This window comes from Eumetopias jubatus, unplaced genomic scaffold (assembly GCF_037043125.1).
Source record: "Eumetopias jubatus isolate StellerSeaLion01/CBP00866 unplaced genomic scaffold, mEumJub1_p1.0 scaffold_7, whole genome shotgun sequence".
NCBI lineage: Eukaryota > Metazoa > Chordata > Mammalia > Carnivora > Otariidae > Eumetopias > Eumetopias jubatus.
Window position 1 is genome coordinate 24420911 of NW_028274813.1, and position 27773 is coordinate 24448683.

The 27773-nt window shown below is 46.2% G+C and overlaps 1 protein-coding gene across 5 annotated transcripts in view; it reads right to left on the reverse strand.

Moving 5' to 3' along the window:
* The window catches only part of ADCK1 (aarF domain containing kinase 1), a 146929-nt gene that overhangs the window by 8277 nt on the left and 110879 nt on the right, over window positions 1-27773 (reverse strand). For 3 of the 5 annotated variants that reach the window (XR_015768478.1, XR_015768477.1, XR_015768476.1), the window contains one exon: window positions 27394-27510. Coding sequence is in view for 2 of the 5 variants with exons in the window: in XM_028102570.2 (XP_027958371.1) it covers window positions 27339-27510 (172 nt within the window). In the remaining 3 variants the exon portion in view is untranslated. Of the gene's footprint in view, window positions 1-25643; window positions 27511-27773 lie in introns of those variants that run through there. The other 2 variants (XM_028102570.2, XM_028102543.2) reach the window with 2 other exon arrangements.

Here is a 27773-nt window from a genome sequence, read left to right on the forward strand (position 1 = left end):
TGACTGAACAGGAAGGGGTATCATTAAGGGGTCTTGTTTGGCTCAGGGCTGCCGCATACAGCTGTAGAGGCTGTGCACTGCTCAATTTCTGAGAATGTCATTAGTCTATATGAATGGTGCCCCCTGGAGTTGTGCCTTGTGGCAGCCCCGTTGGTTGAAGTAGGGCTAAGTTGGATGATGAAGACCAGGATGGGGGCTGCTGTTCCCCTCCTGGATAATGCTTGAGCTCCAGTGATGAACCATCCAGAGAGGTGGTCAACAATTCCAACAACAACTTGCCAATGCTTTGGGAAATTTGCTTCAGGGTAATTAAAAGGCAATTACAGTTAAGATCCTTGAGGGCAGGAGCCACGATCCTGAGTCTTGTAATATGATTGGTATATGATAAATATTTAGAAAAAGTGTGTTAAAAATAATGGATGGAGAATGAATGAATGAATGATGGAAACTCATGAGGGTTAACTCCTGGGGAGAATTGGTTATAGTGATTGCAAAGAGCCTGTCCATCTCAGAAGGTGCAACTGTATACTCTATGTCTCTTCTTCCATGACTCAGATTATGACAAGTCTTTCTTGAAGGGCCATGGACATGTCATGAGTTCAGTAAGAGTTTATTTAGGATTTATGATGTACCTCGCCAAATGGTAGGTGCTATGGGTCTGTGTGGTGGAAACAGCACTGGGGTCAGCAAACAGAGCATAGGTCATGATCCCTGCCATCAAGGATCTTATAATTTAGATGGTTTAGTCAGCTATAAGTTCATGGAAAAGTGAAATAATGCTATCAGGTGGTATGACCCCAAATACTAATGAATAGCAAAGATGGTAAGTATCACAGGAGTTCAGGGCAGAAAGCACAGGATTTCTGCTCTACTACCTGCATTATGATCATGACAAAGTTACTTACCTGTTCTGAGCCTCTCTTTCCCAGCTTGTAAGACTGAAGTAACCATGCCTACCATGCAAGGTCCTTAAACAAAAGACTAAAATCAAGAAGTATTTAAAGCACAGTGCTTGACACATGGTAGAACTTTCCAGAATGTTGGTGCCTGTATAAGAACTTTTCAGTCACCAGTGACAGAATTCCAGCTGATCCCAGCTTAAGCCAAAGGGTGTGTGTGTGTGTGTGTGTGTGTGTGTGTGTGTGTGTGTGTGTGTGTGTGTGTATATCATTAAGGGGTCTTGTTTGGCTCAGGGCTGCCACATACAGCTGTAGAGGCTGTGCACTGCTCAATATATATATATATATATATATATATATATATATATATATATACACACACACAAAGTGAAACAGTAAAGGCTTCAGGCATAGTGGTGTCCAGGAGCTCAACTGATATCACTAGGACTCTGCCTACATTTCCATTTCTCATACAAGCTTTCTCTAGAGATAAGAATCGCTGCCAGCAGCTAAGCTGGACTCTTCCAGCTTAGCCTCAGAAGGAAGAGCTCCTCTTCCAGAAACTGGAAGGAAGAAATCAAGGAGCACTCTGATTGGTCTGGCTCAGCTCATGCAACCATGGCTTACCCAACGGCTATCGTCAGAAGAATGAGATGACCGGACTGGTGAGGCCTGAGTTGTGCTCCCACTGACTGTGTGTATGGGGGTGGGGGAGGGTTAGCTCCATCCAAACCACATGGAACGAGCTTCTTAGTGGGAAAGGGCTGCCTATTTCTTGTGTATACTTAGAAGAAATAAATAAAAGACAGAGCTTCATGTTTCTATGGAAAAGACAGAGAGAAAGCTCCTAGTTCTTTACGGAAGCAAAGAATATATATCTATAGGCTTAACATGCAAACACTGTGTGTATGCATACAATTCTCTGACCAGTGGGGCCATGAGATGGTACTGGCCTGGCCCCAGGAGCCAGGACTTTGCAACCCCTGGTGAGCAGGCACAGTGCTACAGTCACTCTCCGAAAGGGGGGAAGCAGGGGAAAGCCCACTGGGTGGGGTCCCCAGGGGCTGGGGGAGGTCAGAAGCCGAGTCCTGGTTTGAGGTGAGCTGGTGGTGTGGGAAGGGGAGGAAGGCAGTGGGGAGCCCCGGATGGCTGACCTCCCGCCCTCTGTGCCTCAGAGCCCATTTCTGCAGGGGCCACAGAGGGCCCCACTTGCTATTCTGCACACCGCCCAGGCAAGGACATCCTGGAGCCCAGGAAGGGGCCCGGGCGACACCCAGTCAGAGCAGCATGGAGCATCCCCTTGGCGGCACAGGCCAGGTGGCCATGACCGCGACCACAGACTGGGCCAGGCGCTCACAGTGTCCCCTCTAAGACGCCACAACAGCCTCCTTCCCTAATGATCTGTTGCATTTTCTTGTCTTGAAAAGAAGGGGCGGGGGGAGATGTTTACTTAGCATCCTGTTACTATGGCCTTGAGTAACCAAGCATTTAATGTCAGAGAGAGGGAGGGAGGGAAGCAGGGGTGGGGGGGGATCAAGCCCAGCATAAAATTTGCCATTATGATCATCATTTCAAATCATTTATCATGCATTCGTTTGTCAGTATTATTCTAAACTCTATTTAGGACACAGGAGTTAAGAGAGCAGGCCCCAGAGTCGGGGTGCACAGGGTCCCACCCCAGCTCTCCTCGGTAGAGTGTAGGGCTGTGGACATATTGGAGAGCACCTGGCATATACAGACTATTAATGCCATCGATCTGGTGTTGTGGTCAGTGATTGTCCTCAACAAAGCCCCACCTTCCTTGAGAGTATCTCAACTCCCGAGTTTCCATTTGTAAAAATATCTCCTGGGCTGCCAAAGACAAGGGGAAAATGTGTGCTGTGATAGGCCGATTCTAAGATGGCCCCCAAGATTCCCACACCCCCAACACAACCCTACACATCTTGTATAATCCCCTTCCTTCAGATGAGGGCCAACCCGCAAATATGATAACATATCATTCATAATTTGCTTATGTTATAGGCAAAAGTGGAAGACTTTTGCAGCATCATTGATTTAGAACTAAGGGAAATAGAGGTCTGGGAGCAAGATGGCGGAGGAGCAGGAGATCTAAATTTTGTCTGGTCCCAGGAATTCAGCTGGATAAGGATCAAACCATTCTGAACACCTACGAACTCAACAGGAGATCGAAGAAAAGAATAGCAGCAACTCTCTGAACAGAAAAGTGATCACTTTCTGGAAGGTAGGATGTGCGGAGAAGTGAATCCGAGGCGATATTCCGGAGGATGGACAGCGGGGTAGGGGGCCTTCGTTGGCCACTTCTGGCAAGTGATAGAGCCGCAGAGCACAAAATCGGAACTTTTAGAAATTGGCTCCGCTGAGGGATGTTGCTCCAGTGGCTAAGCACGGGGTGGAACTTTTGCTGGGACAGTGGGCTCTCAGGACCCTCAGGGTCACAGAAAGACCAGGGGTGCCTGAGTGCGGCAGAGCTCCCAGGTATCAGAGCAGGGAAGCCGGCTGCAGAGACAGAGCCAAGGAATGGGCTCTTAGCTCGGGGTTGCCATAAACCGTGATCCAAGGGACAGTCGGGCCACTGCTCCTCCAGCAGGGACCCAACAAGCGGCAGAGCCGGGGAGACTCCCCTTCCACCCCCGGGAGAAGCAGCACAAGAGCACACCGCAGGGATCTGCTGGGTTTGGAGACTCCAAACGGGGTCGGGTGCCAGAGATAGAAACACTGGGTCACAGGCCGGGTGAGCACGGAGTGCGGCTGGAGACCGGGGAGAAGGGAGTGATTGACTGCTTTTCTCTGGGGCTCACTGAGGAGCGGGCCCAAGATCTTGACTCCTCCGGGGCGGAGATTGGGAGGCCGCCATTTTCACTCTTGTCCTCCAAAGCCCAATGGAAAGCTTGCAGGGAACAAAAGCTCCGGAGAGCAAACCCAAGCAGATTACTTAGCCTGGGCCGGCAAGGACAGGGCAATTCCGCCTCTGGCAAAGACATTTGGGAACCACGGCAACAGGCCCCTCCCCCAGAAGATCAGCAAGAACAGCCAGCCAAGACCAAGTTTACCAATCAATGAGAACGGCAGAACTCCAGTGCTAGGGGAATATAGCACATAGAATTCATAGCTTTTTCCCCCATGACTCTTTAGTCTTTCAAAGCTAATTTTCTTAATTTCCTTTTTTTTTCTTTTTTTTTTAATTTTTCTTTTTCCCTTTTTCAACCAACATCTTATCAATCCCTTTTTTAAAAAATTTTTTATTTTTCATTTTTAGAGTCATAGTCTATCCCTTCATTGTAGTTAACCTTATTTTTGGTATATATATATAAGTTGTTCTCTCTTTAAAATTTTGGGATACAGTTTCTTCTAACAGACCAAAATATACCCTAAATCTCTAGTGTATGGTTCTGTTCTGGTCTCCTGCCTGATCACATTCTCTCCCTTTTTTTTAATTTCTCTTCTTTCTTTTTTCAAACAACTTCTTATCAATTCCTTTTATAAAATCTTTTATAATTTTCATCTTTACAGTCATATTCCATCCCTTCATCGTATTTACCCCTATTTTTGTACATATATCAGTTTTTCTTTCTTTAAAAATTTTGGAAGGCAGTTTGTTATAACAGACCAAAATACACCACAAATCTAGTGGTGTGGCACTGATCTATACACCAGCCTGATCATATTTGATCATATTCTTTTTCTTTTTCTTTTTTTCTTTCTTTCCCTTTCATTTCCCCCGGTATCGGGTCTCTTCTGATTTGTTTAGTGTATATTTTTCTGGGGTCATTGTTACCCTGTTAGCATTTTGTTCTCTCATTCATCCATTCTCCTCTGGACAAAATGACAAGACGGAAAAGCTCACCTCAAAAAAAAGAACAAGAAGCAGTACCGACTGCCAGGGACCTAATCAATACGGACATTAGTAAGATGTCGGGGAGTTCCGAACGACTATTATAAAGATACTAGCTGGGCTTGAAAAAAGCATGGAAGATACTAGAGAAACGCTTTCTGGAGAAATAAAAGAACTAAAATCTAACCAAGTCGAAATCAAAAAGGCTATTAATGAGGTGCAATCAAAAATGGAAGCTCTAACTGCTAGGATAAATGAGGCAGAAGAGAGAATTAGTGATATAAAAGACCAAATGATGGAGAATAAAGAGGCTGAGAAAAAGAGATAAACTACTGGATCATGAGGGCAGAATTCGAGAGATGAGTGATACCATAAGATGAAACAATATTAGAATAATTGGGATTGGAAAGCTTGCAGGGAACAAAAGCTCCCGAGAGCAAACCTGAGCAGGAGAAGGAGAGATAAAAAGCTTCCAGGACAAACAAAAACTAAAGGAATTTGCAAACATGAAACCACCCCTACAAGAAATATTGAAAGGGGTCCTCTAAGCAAAGAGAGAGCCTAAAAGCAGCTAGACCAGAAAGGAACACAGACAATATACAGTAACAGTCACCTTACAGGCAATACAATGGCACTAAATTCATATCTTTCAATAGTTACCTTGAATGTAAATGGGCTAAATGCCCCAGTCAAAAGACACAGGGTATCAGATTGGATAAAAAAACAAGACCCATCGATATGCCATCTGCAAGAGACTCATTTTAGACCCAAAGACATCTCCAGATTGAAAGTGAGGGGGTGGGAAACCATTTACCATGCTAATGGACACCAAAAGAAAGCTAGGGTGGCAATCCTTATATCAGACAAATGAGATTTTAAACCAAAGACTATAATAAGAGATGAGGAAGGACACTATATCCTACTTAAAGGTACTATCCAACAAGAAGATCTAACAATTGTAAATATCTCCCTAACATGGGAGCAGCCAATTATATAAACCAATTAATAACAAAATCAAAGAAACACGTTGACAACAATACAATAATAGTAGGGGACTTTAACAACCTCCTCACTGAAATGGACAGATCATCTAAGCAAAATATCAACAAGGAAATAAAGGCTTTAAATGACACACCGCCCCAAATGGACTTCACAGATATATTCAGAACATTCCATCCCAAAGCAATAGAATACACATTCTTCTCTAGTGCCCATGGAACATTCTCCAGAATAGATCACATCCTAGGTCATAAATCAGGTCTCAACTGGTACCAAAAGACTGGGATCATTCCCTGCATATTTTCGGACCACAGTGCTTTGAAACTAGAACTCAATCACAAGAGGAAAGTCGGAAAGAACTCAAATACATGGAGGCTAAAGAGCATTCTACTAAAGAATGAATGGGTCAACCAGGAAATTAAAGAATTAAAAAATTCATGGAAACAAGTGAGAATGAAAACACAACTGTTCAAAATCTTTGGGATGCAGCAAAAGCAGTCCTAAGAGGAAGGTATATAGCAATACAAACCTTTCTCAAGAAACAAGAAAGGTCTCAAATACACAACCTAACCCTACACCTAAAGGAGCTAGAGACAGAACAGCAAATAAAGCCTAAACCCAGCAGGAGAAGAGAAATAATAAAGATCAGAGCAGAAATCAATGAAATAGAAACCAAAAGAACAGTAGACCAGATCAACGAAACCAGGAGCTGGTTCTTTGAAAGAATTAATAAGATTGATAAACCCCTGGCCAGACTTATCAAAAAGAAAAGAGAAATGACCCAAATAAATAAAATCATGAGTGAAAGAGGAGAGATCACTACCAACAAAGAAATACAAACAATTATAAGAACATATTATGAGCAACTATATGCCAGCAAATTAGATAATTTGGAAGAAAAAGATGCATTCCTAGAGATGTATAAACTACCAAAACTGAACCAGGAAGAAACAGAAAACCTGAACAGACCCATAACCACTAAGGAAACTGAAGCAGTAATCAAAAATCTCCCAACAAACAAGAGCCCAGGGCCAGATGGCTTCCCAGGGGAATTCTACCAAACATTTAAAGAATTAATACCTATTCTTCTGAAACTGTTTAAAAAAGATAGAAATAGAAGGAAAACTTCCAAACTCATTTTATGAGGCCTTGATTCCAAAACCAGACAAAGACCCCATCAAAAAGGAGAATTACAGACCAATATCCTTGATGAACATGGATGCAAAAATTCTCACCAAAATACTAGCCATTAGGATCCAACAGTACATTAAAAGGATTATTCACCACGACCAAGTGGGATTTATTCCTGGGCTGCAAGGTTGGTTCAACATCCACAAATCAATCAATGTGATACAATACATTAATAAAAGAAAGAACAAGAACTATATGATCCTCTCAACAGATGCAGAAAAAGCATTTGACAAAGTACAGCATCCTTTCTTGATTAAAACTCTTCAGAGTGTAGGGATTGAGGGCACATACCTCAATATCATAAAAGCCATCTGTGAAAAACCCACAGCGAATATCATTCTCAATGGGGAAAAACTGAGAGCTTTCCCCCTAAGGTCAGGAACACGGCAGGGATGTCCACTATCACCACTGCTATTCAACATAGTACTAGAAGTCCTAGCCACAGCAATCAGATAACAAAAGGAAATAAAAGGCATCCGAATCAGCAAAGAAGTCAAACTCACTCTTTGCAGATGATATGATACTTTATGTGGAAAATCCAAAAGCCTCCACCCCAAAACTGCTAGAACTCATACAGGAATTCAGTAAAATGGCAGGATATAAAATCAGTGCATAGAAATCAGTTGCATTTCTATACACTAACAACGAGACAGAAGAAAGAGAAATTAAGGAGTCAATCCCATTTACAATTGCACCCAAAACCATAAGATACCTAGAAATAAATCTAACCAAATCTAACCATCTGTACTCAGAAAACTATAAAATAGTCACGAAAGAAATTGAGGAAGACACAAAGAAATGGAAAAACGTTCCATGCTCATGGATCAAAAGAATAAATATTGTGAAGATGTCAATGCTACCTAGAACAATCTACGCATTTAATGCCATCCCTATCAAAATACCGTCAACTTTTTTCAAAGAAATGGAACAAATAATCCTAAAATTTGTATGGAACCAGAAGAGACCCCGAATAGCCAGAGGAATGTTGAAAAAGAAAAGCAAAGCTGGTAGCATCACAATTCCAGACTTCAAGCTCTATTACAAAGCTGTCATCACCAAGACAGTATGGTACTGGCACAAAAACAGACATATAGATCAGTGGAACAGAATAGAGAGCCCAGAAATGGACCCTCAACTCTATGGTCAACTAATCTTCGACAAAGCAGGAAAGAATGTCCAATGGAAAAAAGTCTCTTCAACAAATGGTGTTGGGAAAATTGGACAGTCACATGCAGAAGAATGAAACTGGACCATTTCCTTACACTACACACAAAAATAGACTCAAAATGGCTGAAAGACCTAAATGTGAGACATGAGTCCATCAAAATCCTAGAGGAGAACACAGGCAGCAACCTCAGCCACAGCAACGTCTTCCTAGAAACATCGCCAAAGGCAAGGGAAGCAAGGGCAAAAATGAACTATTGGGACTTCATCAAGATAAAAAGCTTTTGCACAGCAAAGGGAACAATCAACAAAACCAAAAGACAACCGACAGAATGGGAGAAGATATTTGCAAATGACATATCAGATAAAGGGTTAGTATCCAAAATCTATAAAGAACTTATCAAACTCAACACCCAAAGAACAAATAAGCCAATCAAGAAATGGGCAGAAGACATGAACAGACATTTTTCCAAAGACAACATCCAAATGCCCAACAGACACATGAAAAACTGCTCAACATCACTCGGCATCAGGGAAATCCAAATCAAAACCTCAATGAGATAACACCTCACACCAGTCAGAATGGCTAAAATCAACAAGTCAGGATAAAACAAAATGTTGGTGAGGACACAGAGAAAGGGGAACCCTCCTATACTGTTGGTGGGAATGCAAGCTGGTGCAGCCACTCTGGAAAACAGTATGGAGGTTCCTCAGAAAGTTGAAAATAGAGCTACCGTACAACACAGCAATTGCACTACGGGGTATTTACCCTAAAGATACAAATGTAGTGATCCGAAGGGGTACGTGCATGTCAATGTTCATAGCAGCAATGTCCACAATAGCCAAACTATGGAAAGAGCCAAGATGTCCATCAACAGTTGAATGGATAAAGAAGTGTGGTATATATATACAATGGAATATTATGCAGCCATCAAAAAAAACCTAAATCTTGCCATTTGCAACGATGTGGATGGAACTAGAGAGTATTATGCTAAGCGAAATAAGCCAATCAGAGATAGACGTGTCATATGATCTCACTAATACGAGGAATTCTTAATCTCAGGAAACAAACTGAGGGTTGCTGGAGTGGTGGGGGGTGGGAGGGCTGGGGTGACTGGGTGATAGATGTTGGAGAGGGTATGCGCTATGGTGAGCATTGTGAATTGTGTAAGATTGATGAATCACAGACGTGTACCCCTGAAACAAATAATACATTGTATGTTAAAAAAAAAAAAAGAAGATAGTAGGAAGGGAAAGATGAAGGGGGGTAAATCGGAGGGGGAGACAAACCATGAGAGACTATGGACTCTGAGAAACAAACTGAGGGTTCTAGAGGGGAGGGGGTTGGGGGGATGGGTTAGCCCGGTGATGGGTATTAAGGAGGGCATGTATTGAATGGAGCACTGGGTGTTATATGCAAACAATGAATCATGGAACAGTACCTCAAAAACTAATGATGTAATGTACGGTGATTAACATGACATAATAAAATAAAATTTAAAAAAAAAGAACTAAGGGAAATAGACATTATCCTAGGTGGGCCTGCCTTAATCAGGTGAGCCCTTTAAGAGGGACTGAGTCCTTCCTGAGTTTAGACAGACGCTCTCCTGCTGGCCCTGAAGAAGCAAACAGCCATGCTGTGAACTGCCTGTGAAAAGGGGCAGCCTTGGAGCCGAAGACCTCAATCCTATAATCAAAAGGAATTGAATTCTGCCAATAACCTGAACTTGGAAGAGGATCCCAAGCCTCAAAAGAGAGTACAGCCAGGCTGACACTGTCCAGCTTTGAATGCAGCCTTGTGAGACCCTAAGCGGAGCATCCGGCTAAGCTGTGGGACTCCTGACCCACAGAAAGTGTGAGAAAAATGTGTGCCACTTTAAGTCACTATGTTTGTGGTAATTTGTTACACAGCAATAGAAAATTAATATAAATTCTCTATCTGCTTAAAGCCTTGCTGAATGCGGTTTAAAAATAGTGTGTGCCTGAGTGCATATGCTAGAGAGAGAGAATTTAAATTCTAAAAAGTGGCCCCACTATTTTTGGATCATAATCAAAAATATAGACCATCATTCATTCAACAAGTATTGACTGAGCACCTACTTATTATAGGCAAGGCAGTAGACAAGGAATTTAATCGGGATTAGAAACCAAAAATGGAAATTTGTTACTGTTATTACCTAAGGGAATTAAAGGGAAAATGTTTAATGTTGAAATATAAGGCCTCCTTGAAACCAAGAAACAGACTTTTAACTACAGAGAACAAACTGTGGGTTACCAGGTGGGTGGGGGGGAATGGGTGAAACAGGTGATGGAAATTAAGGAGTGCACTTGCGATGAGCACCAGGTGATATATACAAGTGTTGAACCACTATTTTGTCTACCTGAAACTAACATTACACTGTATGTTAGCTGGAATTTAAATAAAAAGTTAAAAAAAATATATCAGGCCTCCTTAAGCCATCCTTATCAGAATGTATGCCTGTCAAGGATGAGTTTCTTTGAGATAGTGAATGAATAATAGTAACAGTAATGATAATGATAATAATAACAGAAGGCCAACCCAGAATTTTAATCCAGCTCTGTCTGGAAAATTCCATGCAAACAAACTCCACTGAACACCTTCCATCTTGCAGGATAGTAAATGGTCCCTTTGCCTCTTAGTCTCTTCACCTCCCCCCCACCTGCCAGGGGGTGTCTGCCCATGTCTGTGTCCCCCCAGATTTCCTCCAGAAACAATAGAGAACAAGAAATTAAAGCTACACAAAAACACACACCCAGCATAATTGGAAGACAGAGAATACCTAAACTCCAAAATCACGGTAAACAAAGCAAACAAAACTTCCAGGTGAGAGATGTTGCATATCTCTGCCTCACCACCTACCACCTACAAGGCTCTGCTGTGAGGTAGGGAGAGCCTGCAGGCATATCTTTTGGGGGAGAAGAAGGGGCAAAGGAAGAGAGAGGCATCCTTGGGCAGTTGGATCGTCTAGCACGCCAAAAGAGAACTAAAAAAAAAAAAAAAAAATCAGAAGTATCTCATTATAGATTCTTTTTTTTTTAACTTTTTAAAAATTTATTTGACAGAGAGAGAGCACAAGCAGGGGAGCTGCAGGCAGCGGGAGAGAGACAAGCAGACTCCCCGCTGAGCAGGGAGCCTGACAAGGGGCTTGATCCCAGGACCCTGAGATCATCACCTGAGCCAAAGGCAGACGCTTAACCGACTGAGCCACCCAGGCACCCCTCGTTATAGATTCTTTAGCAAATGGAAGACACTTCATATTTGTGGCAGATTACGATTTTTGCACTCTTCAGTGAGGAGATCCTCCCCGTCTCCATTTCCTGTCCACCTCCCTCCTCCCCTGGGCCACCCTTTGAGAGACTTCCAGAGGGGAGGCGGGGGTGGGGGGAGTCTTTTACTGGCATTTGATTTCAAAAAGCTAGCTATTTGGATCTTCCCTCAGGGAATGCAATAGACTCAAAACTTAAGCAAAGGATCGGGGAGAAACTATTAGGAGTAAGAGCAAGACTCCCTCTCCCCTCTGTGCTCTCCGCCACTTCCCCCAACGCAACCCCAACGAAATAAAAAAGTTTGCAGGCCAGGGGACAATAAGGAAAGCTGAGACATCACTGGGTCCCAGATTGGAGCCCTAGACCCTCTTCCTTGCTCCTGTTTGACATCTCAGGAGTCCAGAGGGGTGTGAGGTCCAGTGTCCTGTGACCATTTCCTAGGTAGAGCTGTCTCTGAACTGGATGCAAGTCCCTAGAAAAGACGAGGTCTCAGAGCTTCCCCGCACCCCAGCATGGTTTAAGAACAGCATTCTTGGTATGGCTGCACGCTAAAGTCCCGAGAAAGCTGTCCTCCCTGATGGGGTGAAGCAGAGAGAAAGAGGGCCATTGCCCAGGCAACCACAGGATTAGGGGCTCACAAGGTAAATATCTCCAGGAAAGGTGAGCAGTGGCCCGGATTGCTGGAAGACTGGCCCACGCCTGTAGACGCTCGCATGGCAAGATGGCACCAAAGGCAGGATGGCCCCTCTGGAGGTGTGGGCCCCCAAGGAAACCCTTGGAACTCAGAAGGGGAAGGAGAATTACTAAGATGAATCTTCTCCCTCCTGGTAGAATGGGCTCGAGTCTGAAGTGAGGAGGTCCAGGGCCCTTCCTGAAGCCAGCCTCCACGGGGGGAGAGTCAGCACAGGGTTTGGAAGCACAGCTGAGGAAGCCCAGGCACAAAGGGGCAGGCGGAGGCTGAGCGGCACCTGCCAGAAAGTGCTGTGCATGCTGTAGAGAATGAGCAGGAAGGGAGAGGTCAGGAGGAGAAGGGGGCCCCACAGCACCAGGATCCGCAGCTTGGAGGCAGAGATGACAGTCCACGTGACTACAGCTCTTCCTCCTTCCTCTTGGAGAAACAGCCGGGTTGCCAGCACCCCTTCCCTGCAGCGAGACTCCTTGTTTTAACTGGTAGATGAAGAGGGGCAGAGAACAAAGAGAAAAGCAGAGCCTGTTTCCCAGAGGGCCCTCCTACTCAAGCTCCTAAGTTGACCGGCCACCCACATCCCTGAGAAAGAGACATACAGTCACCGGATGCAGGGGCACCCTGGGCCTCAGCATCCTCTGCAATGGAGAAATGGGACAGGTTGCTCCACATTCCATGCCTGCCTTTCCCATCCCAGGGGATATCTTTTTTTTTTTTTACCCCTGTCTCTCCTTTTTTTTATAGGACCCAGTTCCTCCTAAGTGGGCAGGAAATATGGCGAGAATAAGTCACTTAACAAATGCCTGACCAACCTCTGGGACACAGCACTTTCATGACCACATCTGAACTCACCTGGTGAGCTCCTTGATTCAACTTACTAGCAAGAGAAGACACTACGCCCCGCCCCACAAAAAGAACACAGAAAGACAGAGAGGAAGTGGCAATTTGACAGTAACTGTTCCGTGCTAGGAGAAACACAATGGTACAATCTCCGGAAGCCAAGTGTTTGGTAACTTTGCTTTGGCTTCTTCCTCAAGGAGTAGCAGCCGCCAAAAGAGGGTGATGCAGTGCCCTAGCACTGTGTTACTCCCAGTGTGCTCTGTGGCCCAGCAGCATCACCAGGGGCCTACAGGAAATGCAGAATCTCACACCCCTGCCAAGACCTCCTGAATCTTTTTAAAAGATTGATTTATTTTAGAGAGGGAGAGCACATGCATGCAGCAGGGAGGTGCAGAGGGAGAGAGAGAGAGAAAATCTCAAGCAGACTCCCTGCCAAGCGTGGAGCCCGAAGCAGGGCTCCAGCTCATGACCCTGAGATCACGACCTGAGCCAAAACCAAGAGTCGGATGCTTAACCGACTGAGCCACCCAGGTGCCCCCAGACTCTGCATTTAATGAGAATTCATACTGAGGTTTCAGTAGCAAGGCCTTCTATCACAGACAGAAAGGAAAAGAGCTGAGAAAGAGACCAGGAAGAAGTGAGATGCTTAGGAGTATCTTAGGGGGCAGGTGTTCATAGTATCTATTAATTTCTTAACTAATTATTATTCAACAGCCAAAAGAAAAAACCAGAGAGACCTAGAGTACAACATGTGTCATCTGGTGCCAAGCCAGCCTATCTGATTCCAGAGTGTGGCCCACGTGAGATTTTTTGCCTATAAACATTCATAAGTGAACTACTAGGCCAGTGAGACTTACCCACCTGCCACTTCTCCCTACCCATGTCCCTAGGTGGCCTTTCAGGACAACCCCAACCCCCATCCCCATCCTCCCATCGCAGGAGAAATGGACCATTTCCTACTTTATTCCCAGCTCGAAGTAGGAGCTCAGTAATTGTGTGCCAAATAATGGAAGTGTTGTGCTTGCAGGCTTTGATCAATTAGTGATTGTAATTGGAGCTGAATGTAATTAATTATATAATTTTGGGTCGTTCAGGTTTAATTCTACTAAAATTACATCACGAAAACAGGGCTGGAAGAAGGATTTCCGATAGAAAGAAAGGAGCTGTGAGCGAAGCTTCCATGGACAGTAGGTGCACATCGAGGTGGTTCCCATGCCAATAATAAAAGAATCAAGCAGCTGCATAACTAAGGGTTCTGATACTGAATCCCACTTGGACACAGAGTCCAAAAATCGAGGAACAGGCTTCTGGGAGCCGTGGACACTCTCTGCTATGGAATCTGCTTAATTTGGGGGCATTAATTTGCCTTGATCCATTTCTACTGCTGCATGTTTTCCATTTTTCATGCCATGTGAATCTCTTTCCGACTCTCAGAGCCCCAGAGGGTGTTAGAGCTAAAGAAGGATCTTTGAGGAATCTTTAGAGCAGTGGTTTTTAGCCCAATCAGACCTCACACACCCTTCTTACAAATATTTTGTATTGCCCCTTCCCATCTGAAATGAAATCCACAGAAACTATAATCTACCTACATAATTATATATATAATTTTTCAAAGCCAGATGGATACAGGTGGGTGGTATTGGCCATTCACAGGCAGGTTCTGCATTGCCATTTCTAAAATGGTGAACAATAACTGCTAAAGAAACAAAACCATCCCTCAATTCTCATGGCAATGACATCTCTGGAAAATTTAATGAGTTTGAAAACCAAGCAAAAAATGCTTTGCCTTTTACATGTGAAACTGAGTTAGGTTGTAGATTCAGTTCATTATAAACAGGACTTTCACCACACAAATATCCCATGGGACATTTGGAAACCACACAAGTCAAAGACAAATTCTTTGTTGAGTGAAGCTGTGTCACCCACAGGAAGACATCTGGCAACCTTGAGCCCACCCACTCAAAGCCAGGAGCAATCCCCTAGTCATTGTGATAACCCCCTATGCCTAAGCACTTCCACAAAATACCTGGGGGCAGGAGCACCCCCACTGAGAACCACTGACTTAACCCCATCTCCTTGCAAGTGAGAAATGAGAGATGGGGGAGGAGGAGATTTGCCCTAACTGACTAGCTGGCCAACAGCACCCCAGGTCTCTGGACTCCCATTCCAGGATCCCTCCTAGCTCCTCACTGCAGCTCCCCATACTGAACATGGTCAGAGGGGATCCAACTCTTGCTCAGAAATCCTTTGGGTTCCAATGCAGGAACCCAGAAGATCAAACTCCCTGCAAAAGAAAACATGGCCACACGGTGTTGAAAAAGTCCTCTAAGCTAGGGAATGACATCATGATGCCTTTAAATCAGTCTGTCCCAATGAGCCCAAGATGTCTCTTCCCCATCACCAGTAAGCTAGGAATGTTCTGTCAGTGTGGAGAAGTTAACTTGTGCCCCGGTGTTCATGAGTGAGAGCCCTGAAACTACCCCAAGTAAAGAAAGGATCGGACGTTGAGAGCAAAAATAGCAATTGGGCGTTTGCCAACACTGCTCAATCAGTAGCAGCTGACTGGTATGCTGTGTTAAGAAGGATTCAAGAGTCACATCCCGGCTCAAACCAAAAGGATGCTGTGATCAGTTTGTAGAATTTGCATTGGCCATGGTAGGGGCTGGCAGCACCACGCCACTGATTTGCCATATCTGTTTTAGAACCCCAGACAAATCCAGTTTACTTTCCTAGGTCAGAAGCTCATTCGTTTTACCAATGACAGTCTATTTCATTCCACTGAATTCTTTAAAATTTCAGGCCAACATCTCCTTCTTGATGGTTGACACAGTTCAATTGTGAGACAAATTGCTACGAGTGGTCATGCTAGGATCTTGTCTCAGAGTCTCCCTCCCTCACGCAGTACACACACGTTGAGTACATGTTATATACCAGTCATTGGCAAACCTGTTGTATTGCACATAAGAATCATCCTTTCTCAAGGTCCCTAATTCACAAAGTAAGATGCATCACACAGAACTCAGCATGAATACCCACTATTTTCCATCTGAAATGGATGTACCCTTAGTTAAGGGATCAAGATGACACAGTGCATAATGACTGATGGTAATTAGTGCCTTGAATATTTCTTGCTAGGACAGCTATATTTTGAGTACAAGTGTCTTTAGACAAAATGGCTAAATATTGGTTCTCTTTAAGGTTAAAGAAAGTAGGTAACCTAGAAAAAGACATCTAGAAGAATAAAAAATAATCATTCAAAAAGGCTGCCTGTATAATACTTATTAGAAATACAAAATTAGGTCAAATGCTCTTGAATGAACTGGTTTTAAAAATCTTAATAATGAAAAAAAAGGCAAGAAATAATAGGAAGTTCAAGTGGATCTGAAAATATTCAAGAATACTTAATTTGAGATAAACTTGTCTCTGGGAGAACTGATCCTTAGGCAAACGGGTTTTTGGCCATGTGACTACAGGCAAATTGGCCTTAGGTGAACTGGACAAGAGCCAGTTTGGTGGCACAAGATGGGAGACAAAGAGCACAGGGAAGGGACCAGATCCAGACCAGGACAGCAGTGGTAGACAGGTAGAGAAGAGTTGGTGATACAAGACATCCAAGGAGGTGGAGCCTGGGGCTGGGGAGGTTGTTATGAAGGTCAAGAAGGGGTACAGGCTAACTCCTGGCTCCCAGACCTGGGTGACTACAAGGTGGCACCATCCACTGAGACAGTGAATGTGGGCCCTTTGGTCCAAATGAAATCTGGAGAAAGAATGGCCCCAAAGAGATAGTCTCATCAAATCTCGCTTCCAGGTGGGCTGCTGACTGGCATCACTGGTCTCCAGGAGTTGTTCACATCCCTTGCTCTCCTCCCAGGCCACAGATTCCCGGGTCACCACTGCCTCCACCAGCAATAGCCTCCCTCCTTACCCAAGGCCAGAAAGACCACAGGCAGGCAACATGTCTGATTCATTCTGTCTCTCCCCTCCCCTCCCCCATAAATAGGCGTTGAAGGAATACACGCTAGACTCATGAATTGAGGGATGTGTAAGCGGCCCCATGATGACTAGTGAGGGACCTCCCATGGCCTCCACTGTCACACAAGAGACAAAGAAGTGCTCTTTGCCCTCCAAGACCTGCAGAGAGCTGGTAGACAATGCGTGCAGATGGTGGGAGTGGAGAGAAGAGTCAGGAGAAGTGGAAGGAGGAGGAGGCCACAAGGCACAGTGGTCTTGGGGGGCTCCCGAGGCAAAGCAGAGCTTGAGTGCTCTCAGGAGCAGACACATAAGGGAGAGAAGAGGAGGCAGAGTGGACAACAAAGGGCAAGGCCATGAAGATGGCTGAGCCTGTTTAGGAAGCCCACAGCCCAGACGGAGGGGCAGGGGACAAGCCTCCCGTGAGCCCTCACCTCACTCAGCCAGACACGTGATGTTAGGGAGTGCAGGGGGGGACAGAGGCCCCCCCACACACAGTCCAGTTCCTAAATTTGCCCCTGGCTAAACTCGAGTTCTGGGAACTAGCCTGCCCAGCTCTCGGGCCCCCAGGGAACACCTGTCTTTATCTTAAATGCTCCCAGGGACGTCTCAATCAAACTAACACTGTGATTAAAAAAAAGCTCCTGCTAGCTCTCTGGGGGTGACCCATGGACAGCTACTAGCAGAATCAATAAGAGAAATTAAGCCTATTTCAGCCAAATAGCCAGCTCCTAAGAACCCCATGGGTCTTTAGCAAACACGCATGACGATTCTAAAAAGCACATCCATACACATGGCATCCAGCCAGAATGCCATGGGTGTCTGTGGTGATTTTGACCAGAAAATGGCATTTAAAGGAACCTGTTAGGAGCCCTTACTCTCATTGTCTCAACAACAGCAATAAAAATTTACTGCAACTTAACCCTGTTTGTTCTTGTTCAGTTGTGTGGAGAGTGCCCAGTCTATAATCGTCTCATTTTCTATCTCTGTGTATGTGTCTGTTATTCCCCTCTAGACTTCGTCTAGGCTCTCCATGTCCTCCAAACAGGAGTGCAGGGCCCGTAATCACTGCAATGATATGGACTCTTTTGTTAAACATAAAATACCAAATTTAAAGTAACTTACAGAAAAAAGGCGAGGGAGATTTGTTGGCTCAAGTAATTGAAAAATCAAGGATGGAACTGGCCTACAGGAACGGCTTGATCTAGGGGTTCAAAGGATGAGGCAGACAAGATAGCCACTGAAGCTTAGCAACCAGGGGAAAGGTCATCATTCTCCATAGCTCTAGCTGAAGTCATAGGAAGGTCCTTGGGGTCATGAATCCCTACCGGAACCAATCTTAGTGTCCAGAGAGGTGGCCATCTGTCTACCCCCATGGTTTCTGGGAGATCCTGGATCAGCACACTTGCAGGAATAGGTGTCTCTGCAGGAAAGGGGAGTTCTGTTAAAGCTGCAAGGTTTGCTGAGTAGATAAACCGTCTATTTGCATGCTGTACATCTACCTATTAGCTGCTTAGAGCTGCTTTTCCCTGTCACTCTCAGTGGTGCTACCTATTCACATTCACCACAGCCCTCTGAGAAGGGCAACCTATGGGAAGCGGGGGAAGCAGAAGCACCAAGACCAAAGCAACCTGTCCAGTGATAGCAAAACTAGGGCATCGGGCTGACCTCCAGCGGCCTGGCTCAGTGTGGACAACACTGGCCACTGCCCAGAGAACCTGGTCCAGGCCAAAGGTAGAAAAAAGATCTGAGTCTTCTCTGGACACACGCTGCCATCAGATTATTACAGGCATTAACTGTTTTAAGTCAGAATTCACTTCTAACCAGCTCATTAAAATGCCCCACATTGATGGTTTCTCCCCTCCCCCTGTTTTGTCACCTCTCCCTGCATACTTGGGAGAGAGAGAAGAGGTGAAAATGGCAGAAGTCCTCTACATTCCCACTTTTCATGGGGCACAATGGAATCCTGCCACTCTTAGCTCCCCAAACAAAGCTGTCCCTAGAAGGGGGCATACCCCAGTGTCCACAGTGGCCTGAGGGTCTTGATGTTCCAGGCGCTGTTGGCCGGATGAGGTCTGGACCACACAGGCCCACTCTCTGCAGAGAGATGACTGTTCATGTGGTGTCCCGGTCCAACTGAACCCACTGCAAGAGCCCCACACCCCGCCCCCCGCTCCAGACTGAAGAGGCTGTGGGAAGGGGGCGAGGGTTCAGCTTCCAGCAGGCTTGGCAGAAGCAGTCCTTTACCAAGGAAAATGGGAAGTCAGAGGTTGAGAGCCCCAGCTCTGGCTGCGGACCACCTTGGCTCAGAGCCTGCCTCCACCATTCACTGCCTGTGTGCCTCTGGCAAGCAACCCAAGCCCTTTGTGCCTCAGTTTATTCACCTACACTAAGGGGATAATAGTGGCCCCTAGACCTCATTGCGTTATCATGTGAATTAAGTGCCATCAAGTCCATGCAAAAAGGCTAGAGTGTGGTCGGTGCTCAGAATTAGCTATTATTATTGCTAGTATTTTGTCATTTACTGATTACTAACTCTTCTACTTGGAATAAAGCCTACCGTAGCTTTCCCAAGCCTGCCCACAGGATTCAATGGTGTGGTAGAGAGCATGGCATTCCCCCCCTCCCCAAAGATGTGCACTTTCTATTCCCTGGAACCTGCAAATGTTGCCTTACATGGTAGTCAAAGGCATTTGCAGGGGTGATTACGTGAAGGCTCTTGAGAGGCGGAGATCTTCCCAGATTATCCAGGGGGGTTCGACGTAATCACAAGGTGCTTATGCAGGCAGGAGGGTCAGAATCAGAGAAAGAGCTATAACAGAGGAAGAAGAGGTAGAACAGATACAGCCATGAGCCAAGGAATGCAGGCAGCCTCCAGAAACCAGAAAAGGATCCTCCCCTAGAGCTTCCAGAAAGGATGCAGCCTGTCTGATACCTTGATTTTTGGACTTCTGACCTCCAGAAGGATAAAATAACCAATTTGTGTTGTTTCAAGCCACTCAATGGTCAGATCACTATGACCTGGTATGGGGCTCCTGACCACCACCTTTAAGCCATGGGTGTAGGGAGCATTTGATTAAAGAACACTCAGAAGAAAGCCTCCCCATCCTCTAAAAGCAACCTTCATTCACTTCTCCAACAAATATTTATCTCATGTCTATTCTTGCAAATAGCACATGGCCACACTCACCACCTATCGGGGCTCATCCAAGATCCAGGCTCCTTCCACCTTTCTGGTGGGCTATCCTCAGCATGTTGGATTTTCATGGGTGTGAGAGAGTCTCACTCCATTTTTGACATTGACCCTGACAGCTTTTAAGATCTACCTTTCCCCTTCCCTTCGGCCCCAAGTCTGGGCAAACCAGTAAGAAACCCCAAGTGTTTCCTCCATTGACACTGGTGGAAAAGTTCAAATCATGGAAACCATGGCCCCCACAGAGGAGCCCTCATCCTGGTCTCGCCCCAAGAAAAACCAGAGCTACCCTGACCCTACCCTGCCTCACTCACATTTCACTCCAGACCAAAGCTGGGCCTTCTCCCAGGGGAAACCTTTTGCTAGTTACTATGCGAGCAATAAGCTTTACCTCACATCCATCAATGCTTGTGCACCATTTGTTCCAAGATCCATAAATGCCTGGGAAGGCTGTCTGGCATTCAGAGGAAATGACAGGTGCCCAAATAAAAAGTCATGTACTTACTGCCTCAAAGTCACAAAATGGCTGCTATAGTTCCAGATATCCAAAACCACATTCCAACCTGCCCCACAAGAAGGAGCAGAGAAGGGCAACACTAAAAAAACAACACCCTTATCAGGGCGCCCGGGTGGCTCAGTCGTTAAGCGTCTGCCTTCGGCTCAGGTCATGATCTTGGGGTCCTGCGATTGAGTCCCGCATCGGGCTCCCTGCTCAGCAGGAAGCCTGCTTCTCCCTCTCCCACTCCCCCTGCTTGTGTTCCCTCTTTCACTGTGTCTCTCTCTGTCAAATAAATAAATAAAATCTTAAAAAAAATAAAATAAAAAACAACACCCTTATCAATATCTAAAGAAAAACTCCCCAGAAGCCTTCAATGAGATTCCCCTTCATTTCTCATGTCATGTGTCACCTCTAGGGCTGCAAGGGAGGCTGGGAAAACAAGATCTCACCTCTTCAGCCTCTCAGAGGGCAGGTAAAAGCTAACAGGGTTGGGAATGGCATCTGCCATGGGGGCTAATAATAACAATTATTCATAAAATAATCATAGGTGAGACTGATTTACCCCCTCTGGACACTGGGAGACAGCTGCAAGGTCAGGCTGGTACAGAGGGTTCCCGGCCCGCTGCTCAGGGGTGACTGACCAGAGGACTCCCTGCCAACGCCCCACTGGTGACTTGTTTCTAGAACTGCAAATATATCTGGAAAACAAAACACGCAGCACCAGGCCTATCTTTTGCAAGATGGGGCTCAATGTTCAAGCTTCTGATGTTACATCCATTTGTCATTCCATCTGGGTATATGCTTAAAAAATTAGGGTGTGGTACATGTAAACGTTAAAACTACACTACACTGCTGTTTTTATGACCTTGTGTTGGCATATCTGCATTTTGTCAGTTCCTTGGGAGCCCTCTTATTTGGAAACAGCCAGGTCTCTCTTAATTTCAAAGAGACTGTGCCTGCTATCCACCCGTGGAGGAGTTTATAAGCTGCATCTCTTCCCTCTCTAGAAGACCCACGGAAGGTGTGTGAGCCTAAAGCAGGGTCCCAACCCTGGCTGGGGAGCTTTAAAGACAAAGGCAGTGAGTCATGTCCATATCATGTTCCCCTGGATATGACGTAATGGGACGGGCACGTTACCTCTGTGGTATTCTTCCCCAAACTCATAACCCCGGTCTAATCACAAGAAAACATCAGACAAGCCAAAATCAAGAGACATTCTACAAACTACCTGACCAGTACTCTTTCAAAGCATCAAGGTCATGAAAAACAAGGGAAGTCTGAGGAACTGTGGCAGAACACACTAAGGAGACATGACAACTGAATGCGATGTGATATCTTAGACTGGATCTGGGAGCACTGGGAGGACATTTGTAGGGAAATGGGTGAAATATGAGTAGTTTAGTTAACAGTACTGTACTAATGTTATTTCCTTAATATTCATAAAGGTACCATGTTTATGTAAGCTGTCAACATTAAGGAAAGTGAGCTGAAGGGTATGGGGGCGCCCTCTGGGTACAATCTTTGCAACTCTACTGTAAATCTAAAGTTATTTCAAAATAATAAGTTAAAAACAATTTACAAAATAATTTTAAAATGCCTGGCCCTCACTCAAACCACTTCAATCAGAATCACGGGCATTCAAATCTCTCCTGGCGATTCCCATGTGCAGGTAGGGTTGCGAACAGCAGACCGGAGATTTCAACTATGAGCATGGGCGTCAGAATTCACTATAGAGCTGATTAACACAGATTGCTGGGCCCCACCCCAGAGTTTCAGCAGCGCTGGAGTGGGGTCTGAGAATTTGCATTTCTAACGAGCTCCCAGGTTATGCTGATGCTGCTGGTCCCGAACCATACCTTCAGAGCCACCTATCTGGGTCCTTGCCACTCAAAGTGTGGACTGGGGACCAGCAGCAATAGATTCCCCTGGGAGCCGGAGAGAAATGCAGAGTCTCAGGCCCCACCCAAACCCACAGAATCAGAATCTTGTGTTCTAACAAGAGCCCAGGCTATTCATCATTACGTGAAATTGTGATTTGCACTATTCTAGAACAAAAGTTCAGGGAGAGGGGATGAGGACATGGGAGCTGAAAAGGCAGAGGTCAAGGGCTTACTACCCATCCCTTTACTGGCCTTAAGAGCCTGGCCTTCCTCCTCACACATGGGAAAAAGGAAAAGAGGAAGAAACATCAGGGGAACTAGGCAACTATTAAGCCAAAAGCAGAACTGGGCAGTGTTTTCTGCCCCCGGCAGTGCCAGCCAGGGGCACGGTGACCTGGCTGGGAGGGGAGCGGACTGATGGCAGGGCCTGAGGCAGCCTCCAGAGAAAGCAGGCGAGGAGGCACTCACCACAGGAAAATGGACATCACAGCTAACCCCAGGTTTAATCTTACTCCGCTGAGGGTTGAGCTTTTTTTAATTTTAAATTTTTTTAAAAGATTTTATTTCTTTGAGAGAGAGAGAGTGAGTAAGAGAGAGAACACAGGCAGGGGGAGGGGCAGAGGGAGAGGGAGAAGCAGACTCCCCACTGAGCAGGGAGCCCGACGTGGGGCTCGATCCCAGGACCCCAGGATCATGACCTGAGCCGAAGGCAGACGCTTCACCAACTGAACCACCCAGGCACCCCTCATCTTTCCTTTAGAAAAAGAGAGCATGCCAAGCTAGTCTGGGCAGCTTCGTAATAGGCCTTACTTTACAGGAAGGAAGGAGGGAGGGAAGAGAAGAAGTGAGAGCAGCCTTTCTGAACAAATGGGCTTTTCCCAAAATGTGTGCAGATTTCAGGCTTAGGAGACTGGGCTTCCTGGGTTACCTGTCAGCAGCGGCACCGGGGCACCTGGCGTTCAAGGACTCTCGCTGAATACAGGTCCTCCTGGTCCAGCCCAACCAACACCACCACTCCAAAAGGTCAGGCTGCGAAGAACAAGCCACTCTCTGTGGCTTTGTTCATCCTGCCTGTTAGGGTCTCGTCCCATCCCCAGTTCCCAACTTTTAAGCCCTAGTCCCTCACGGCTACACCTGGAAACCATGCAAGCCCCAAGTGCCCCTTCCAGGGCTCCAGCTAACTCTTTTCATAATTGCTCACATGGAGGGTAATGCTCAACCTCCCAAAGAGTCCTGCCCCTAGGGATTTGCTGGGGTGCCTCTAGGAGCCCCTTTGGCTTTCCGAGAGGTCATTTGTGGGCTGCTTACATTCTTGGAGGCCTGAGAATGGGCTCGGAGCTCTGCCAAAATTAACATGGTAACCAAACAGGCAATATTCTTAACAGAGGAGGAGTGGAACGTGTAGTTTGCTCTTAATATACATATTTCAACAGCCCTAAAGATAAAAGTATTCTGAGATTCTAAATACTTGCATGTTTATTTAGCACTTAGGACAAGCCAGGATTCTCAACTTACTATGAACTGAGCACACACCTGAGAAGCTCTAGACCACCTGGCCACAGAGTTGACATTTCTCTCTACTCCACCTGAAAAGAGGAAGGGGAAAAATATCCATGTTGCCCAAATCAAAGAAACCCACACCTAAACTGAGTAAGTATTTAAGTGTTAAAAGGGAAAACACTCTTCAAGGTAAGCTGGTGGTGACTTCCCGACGTGACACTTTGTCACTGCTGGGAGAGGGAATCACAGGATTTTATTGGGAAGCATCAAACCGAAATCAGTTCAGGGCAAGTTCCAGAGGCCAGAGAAGGGATCAGAGCAAGGTCCCACACAGAAGCTCAGCCACGCTGTTGCTGACCCACAGAACAGAGACAAGGAGGGAATCTGGGCTCCAGATATGGCTCCACCCAGGCCAACCAGAAGGCACAGGCCCGCGCAGCCAGTCCATAAAGACGTACCTCGGGCCAAGGGCACAGGACAAGAAGACACCAGAGTGGTTATTGTACAATAAAGAATCTGTCTGGTCTTTGTCCCCAGTTCCTGGGACGTAACTGTAGCTCCTCAGAATTTCTCAGCAACAGGAATGCTCCTGTTTTTCCGGGTGTACCCCTCGGATCACACCTGAGTGTTTACTCGAAGACCCAGGATGGGGGTGATATCAGCCCACCTTCTGCAAGGAGGAGAGAGAAGGGCAGGCTGGAGACTGAGTTCAATCATGTGATCAATGATTCCATCAATCATGTCTACGCAAGGAAATCCTGATAAAAACCCTGACCACTAAAGCTCAGTGAACACACTGATATGCCGAGAGGGTGGTGTGTCCTGACGCCACAGGAGAGGACATGGAAGCTTTGCATTCAGGGTACTCCTAGACCTGGCCTCACGTGCCTCTTCATTTGGCTGGTCCTGATCAAACTGTAATCCTGAGTACATTGCTTTCCCGAGTTCTGAGTCCATTCTAGCAAGTTACTGAGTCTGGGGGTGTGGGAATGCCCACATTTGAAGCCAGTTGGTCAGAAGTGCGTGTGTCCTGGTGATCTGCAGCTTGTGTCTGACGTGAGAACCGTCTTATGGGAACTACACCCTGAAGCCTGTGGACTCGGCACTAACTCTGGAATGGTCAGTGTCAGAACTGCATGCAGGCCACGGCGGTCCGGCTACACCCTGCCCTGGGCCCCAGCCCATATGCTGGACTCCCCTGCCTCCACGGAAAACCCAATCCCTTCTGAAATCAGGGTTTTTGAGACTCAATTCGGGCACGTTTGAAAGGCCAAAGAGCGAGTGTGATCTAGATCTACAACACTGGGGAATAAAAAATAAAGCATGGACCCCCACTTAACAGCTGTGTGACCTCAGGAAAGTTACTAACCCTCTCTGAGCTTTGATTCCTATCTCTATGGAGATGACCCTTCCCTCTCAAGACCCTTCCCCCTCACAGAGCTGATGGAACAATTCAATGATATAACTTTTTTACAAAGAGCCCAGCATGATTTCTCCCCGAAAAAGGCACTCAAAAATCATCAGCTAGGGCGCCTGGGTGGCTCAGTTGGTTAAGCGACTGCCTTCGGCTCAGGTCATGATCCTGGAGTCCTGGGATCAAGTCCCGCATCAGGCTCCCTGCTCAGCAGGGAGTCTGCCTCTCCCCCGACCCTCTTCCCTCTCGTGCTCTCTGTCTCTCATTCTCTCTCTCTCAAATAAATAAATAAAATCTTAAAAAAAAAAATCATCAGCTAACTTCCCTCCTACTTTTATGTTGCCCTATACCCCCAAACTCTCCCAGATTCTTTACTCTCCCTGGTTAACTGTCATGGGTGCTGGGCCCACGGGCAACATGCTGATGTTTTAGATCCCAGGACAGCAGGCAGCCAACCATTAAACTAAAAGTGAAAAGCAAGTAACCATTACCTTGAACAAAAAGGACATTTATATTTACTTCAGTGGCTTTAAAAGACACCAGAAAATATAATATGCAGCGTGCATCCTCATGATTAATAACAGATCTTGCAGATTATTCTCTCAGGTCTCTGGGTGCATCCAACTGGTCACTAAGAACAATTAATTCTTTCAGGAAATAGAGGGATTGCAAATAATCTCTGGTCAGTGGAAAATCTGCTTGTTGTATTATGAATAAAGAGAAGAGGAGACTCAAATTTAGTAGTTTCCTGCCCCTGTGAATGGAGTGAAGTAAGATCAGAGAGACTCAAATACAATGACCGTCCGTGAGCACAGGTGCTCAATAATAGTAGGACCTGCCAAATGGACCTGGAGTTACAGCAGTTCAGGGAGGTCCCAGAAACAGGAGCGGATGACTGAGTGGGGGCCGGGCAACTCTGGCAGGTGGGCAAGAGGTGGAAACATGGAGTCCAGATAGGTGACAGGGAGATTTCAGAGTGGAACCCTAGCCACAGTGGCTGAGGCTTACACTACAGTCTCCAGGACGGGCATCAAATGATGAACCAAAGGGCTAAGTCAGGAAGCAATGAGTAGAACGAAGCAGGTGCCTGCTCACAGGGAATGTGGTGAGAACCCAGGGAAACCCAAGTCAGAGGCTTCAACAGAGCCTCTGAGTTCTTGACCACAGTCTCAGAGTCTTGGAAAGGAAGAAACACCTACAAGGGGCAGGAAGTGGTCACAAAGGGAAAGGCTGGAAGGATGACAGGGGCAAGATGACAAGTAGAACAGAGTGGCCCACGGCATCCAGGTCCACTCTTACCTAACGGCCAGTGTGGATTCACTCCCAATCTAGAATAAAAATCCCACAAACAAAGCCCTTCCCTGCGACCCTGAAGGGGTTTTTATTGAAACACCAAAGGGGTCACCAGGACAGCCAGGAACTCATGCCTTGGATGCCAAGTCACCTTGCTCAGGTGCAACACCTCTGGGAATGACAGGGCAAGGAGAGGGAATCCATTCCGAGCAACTCAGAAACTGTGCGCTCTTCCAACAAAATCCAACTTCCCACAAGTTAAATGTAGAAATTCACGTAGGAAGTCAGTGAATTCGTGGTCCATCCTGACAGTAGGAATGGTTACTGGAAGTAGGGGGACATGCAGCTCCATGGCACCCATGAAGGGACATCCAGCCCAGTGGTGCCCACCAGGAGTGGGAAACAGACTGTTTATGCTGTCTCCCTGGATAAGGAGAGCAACCTCTCATGTAGGGCAGCTTGTACAGCCTATGAGACAAGGCCTACGGTGTAGGAGAGGGATTCTGGAGGTGGAGTGTAATGGTGCCAGGGACAATGACTGTGGAGCTCCAGGCTACCATGTGACAGAAACAGGGCACCTGGCTGGGGACATGACAAAAGAATGAGGAGTGAAAAGTGCACTTGCCCACCACAGAGTCACCCTGGAAAGGGAAAGGGGACAGCAAGTCCGCTCAGTACAAAGTGGGCAACAGCCGGCAAAGCAGGGCCAAGACCCAGCTGGCCAACCTCAACTCCTTCACACGCAGAATGAGTTCATGAAGGTTGATCTGCCATAAGTTGAAGGCCTCTCTGAAAGAGATCTGGGTCCTTCTGAAGAACGAGCAGGCGTTCTTCTTCTTGTGCCTGCAGGAGGGACAAGAAGGAAGGAGAGAACCAGAGATAAATGGGCAAGAAGCACTCATTATCACTTAGAACAATGGAAGGTCGTGGCTTAGCCTACTCACCAGACCCCCGCCCTGGTGGATGACTCCTGGTTACATGATCATGCCACTGCCCACCCAGGGACCAGAAGAACTCAAATACTCTACAGGAGCTTTCCAGATCAAGTGGGGTAAACAAAAGCAGTTGTTTCATTGGGCATCAAAGGCCTAGTGGACCCACCCACT